This window comes from Salpingoeca rosetta (genome assembly GCF_000188695.1).
Source record: "Salpingoeca rosetta unplaced genomic scaffold supercont1.33, whole genome shotgun sequence".
Classification (NCBI taxonomy): Eukaryota; class Choanoflagellata; order Craspedida; family Salpingoecidae; genus Salpingoeca; species Salpingoeca rosetta.
This window is the reverse complement of record NW_004754901.1, coordinates 167,758-170,612: the sequence shown is the minus strand read 5'-3', so window position 1 is coordinate 170,612 and position 2,855 is coordinate 167,758. Positions and strand designations below refer to the sequence as shown.

Sequence of the window (2,855 nt, the reverse complement as noted above, 5' to 3'; positions counted from 1 at the left end):
TTAGAGTCAGTGAGTTTCTGTTCTCTGTCGAGTCTTTCCTAATTTGCCTTCGCGTGTCGTTTTTTCCTTGTTTTCCAACAACCCCTTGCTTTGTGGCTTTTCCGTTCGGCAAGCATTCCTTCCTGCTTCTGCTGGCATGCATGTGTACCACCTGCCTCTCCTCCTCTTTCCCCTGCACACGTGAGTTGTGTGTCATGTGTGCCATGTGTGTGTGCATGCCCGCCATGCTTGGCAAATGCCATGTGTGCGTGCCATGCAGTGTTGTGAAGTGTTGTCTGTTGTGTATGCTTGCCTGCAAGCATTCATGCCATGCCTAGCATTGCTCTGCGCGCATGTATGCATGCTGGTCGTTGTTTAGATTGTTTGTGTTCGTGCACACTCTGCCCATGTCGCCTTGGCAGCGTTGCTGACTGTGTGTGCACTTGTCTAGTGTTTGTTTGAGCGTGCTGCCTGAGTTAGATTGGGCAGCAGCTTGCTGTACTTGTTCATTCTCCTTGTATTCTTGTTTGTTGCGTTTGCCTACAGTAAACACACACACACACCTGTCGTGTTTCTACACACACCTGTCGTGTCTCAACAGATTTCCCTCCAACCTGTTGCACGTGCAGTGTTTAGTGTTGACAGGCAAGTCCTGTCTGCTGAGTCATCATTGACCTCCCTTCTTTACGACACCACAAATTTGCATTCACCTCTCTTGTGTTCTGGAATGTTCACGTGATTTCCCTCCAACCTGTTGCACGTGCAGTGTTTAGCTTGTGTGGTTGCTCGATGTTACATGTTCTTGCATAACACACCACATAACCACACAACTCTCAACAAACACTGCCACGTCACCACTTTGCGTTGTCGACAATTCTTGTCTTCTGCTCTGTTTCTTTCTGTTGGAGTGTTCATTCATCCTACATCCTTGTTTGCTTCACAACTCAAGTAAACACACACAACTCTCTCTCTTGCCAAGACAATCTCCCACACAACACACAGCACACACAGCACACAGCACACACACACACACACACAAGTCTCCAACAACAGCACCACCATGAACTTACAACAGATTATGAGACCCAGCTCAATTAGCGCAGACGGCATCAAGGTCTTCGCTGGCGCTGAGCAGGATGCAAACCTCTTCTTCATCACCGTCGAGGCCAAGCTCATCGCCGCTGGCATCGACGCTGGCATCATCGCCGAGGGTGGTGCTGACCACCAAGGAGACGGGCAGGCTCCAGCAGCTGCCTCATCGCCGAGCCCAAGCACCCACGGTGCTTCGGGTCCCCGCACTCGCTCCCGCGCTCAACGCGGCCCTCGCCGCACTGGCGCCCGCCACGACGTGGCGGACCATGATGACGACGATGACGAGGGCGATGGCGACGACCACGGCGCTCACCCATCTTCCTCCTCTTCCTCTCTGCCTTCTTCCGCCACTCCGAGCGGAGGAGCGCAGGTGGCGTCCCGAGCCTCTGGCCTGCTGGATCCCCGTGATCCACAGGTTGACGCAGCCATCCTCGCGTTCCTTACTCCGACGTCCTGACCGGGACCACCCGCTGCGGCTGGGCCATCACCCGACAATCGTGGCCGCTCCGGGTGTGCTTGCGCTGCGCCGCCTCCGCGGAGCGCTACATCCGCAGCGGGCAAGGACCACGTCAGTCGCCTCAAGGCAGCAGCTCTCCTCGACCACCTGGTTGCCCACGGACACCGTCGACACGTTCATGTCCCGCATCACGGACATCAACTCGCAGCTCCTCGCTGCCGGCGTGTCCATCCCGGAGGACGACCTGCGCACCCTCGTCCGCAACGAACTCCCCGCAGAGTTTGATGTGGCGATGCGGTTCATGGAGCGCGAGGACCCGCCGCCATCGCTGTCCAAGATGACGGCGGACCTCATCCAGGAGGAGCGCCGCCTGCATCGTCCCAAGAAGCGCACGCCCGTGCTCGCCATCGGCGGGCCAAGCCCCGGCTCCTTCGCTGCATCGCCGATGCACGCTGGCACGTCGCCCTCCGACACGAGCGGTGGACCATGCTGTCCACCTGCAGAGCGCGTGACTTGCGCGTTCTGCAACTTCCGCGGCCACTGCGCGCAGCAGTGCCGCAAGCTGCAGGCGGCCAAGCGCTACCACGTCATCGACGTGCGGCAGATCCTGGCTACGCTTCGCAACCACGGCAACGGCAACGGCAAGCGGCCAGGATCCTCTCGCCCGCAGCACGGACGAGCAGCTCCATTCAAGAAGGCGGCCGTCGTCAGCCACGGCCCTCAGCGCGTGGAGACCTTCGCCATCCACCACGATGCCCTCATGCTGCAGCCCGAGGGCGAGGAGGAGGGCCACGCCATCGGACCAGTGCCACCACAGCTGTGGCTCGCTGACAGCGGTGCCACGGCGCACATCACCAGCGACGCCTCCCTCCTCACCAACTACGTCGCCGTCACGCAGCACGTCACCGTTGCCAACAGCCAGACCGTCACGGTCATCGGCAAGGGCGACGCCGTGCTCCGCGTGACTGGCACAGACGGCGCTCCAGGCACCATCACGCTGAAGAACGTGCTGCATGTCCCCGACATCAAGTACAACCTTCTGGCGCTGAACCTGGTGACTCGCGCGCGTCGTGGTGCTTCCGTCGTCATTGCTGCGGATGACAGCCGTATCCAGTTTGCCACATGGAGTGTGCCTCTGCTGCCGTCCAAGGACACCGGCCATCTCTTCCTCTACGCCAGCACCACGACCTCCCAACAAGCCACGGCGCTTGCGGGGGAGCTCGTACACAGCAGCGATGGGGAAGCCGAGGATGCTGACGAGGGCGCCTCTGCACACGACGTGCTAGGCCATCGCAGCAGCGCGGCCGTCGACGCCATCCGGGCAGCA

The 2,855-nt window shown here is 59.7% G+C and overlaps 2 protein-coding genes across 2 annotated transcripts in view; one reads left to right on the top strand and one right to left on the bottom strand.

Annotated features, from left to right (window-relative positions):
* The window catches only part of PTSG_13045 (uncharacterized protein), a gene marked incomplete at both ends in the record, with an annotated part of 6,212 nt that extends 5,824 nt beyond the window's left edge, over positions 1-388 (bottom strand). Inside the window, one exon of the mRNA XM_004988756.1 lies at positions 380-388. Within this exon, the coding sequence (XP_004988813.1) occupies positions 380-388 (9 nt within the window). The remainder of the gene's footprint in view (positions 1-379) is intronic.
* Positions 389-1,115: 727 nt separating this feature from the next.
* PTSG_13044 (uncharacterized protein) overlaps positions 1,116-2,855 on the top strand; it is a gene marked incomplete at both ends in the record, with an annotated part of 4,526 nt that continues 2,786 nt past the window's right edge. Inside the window, one exon of the mRNA XM_004988755.1 lies at positions 1,116-2,807. Coding sequence (XP_004988812.1) covers positions 1,116-2,807 — 1,692 coding nt within the window. The remainder of the gene's footprint in view (positions 2,808-2,855) is intronic.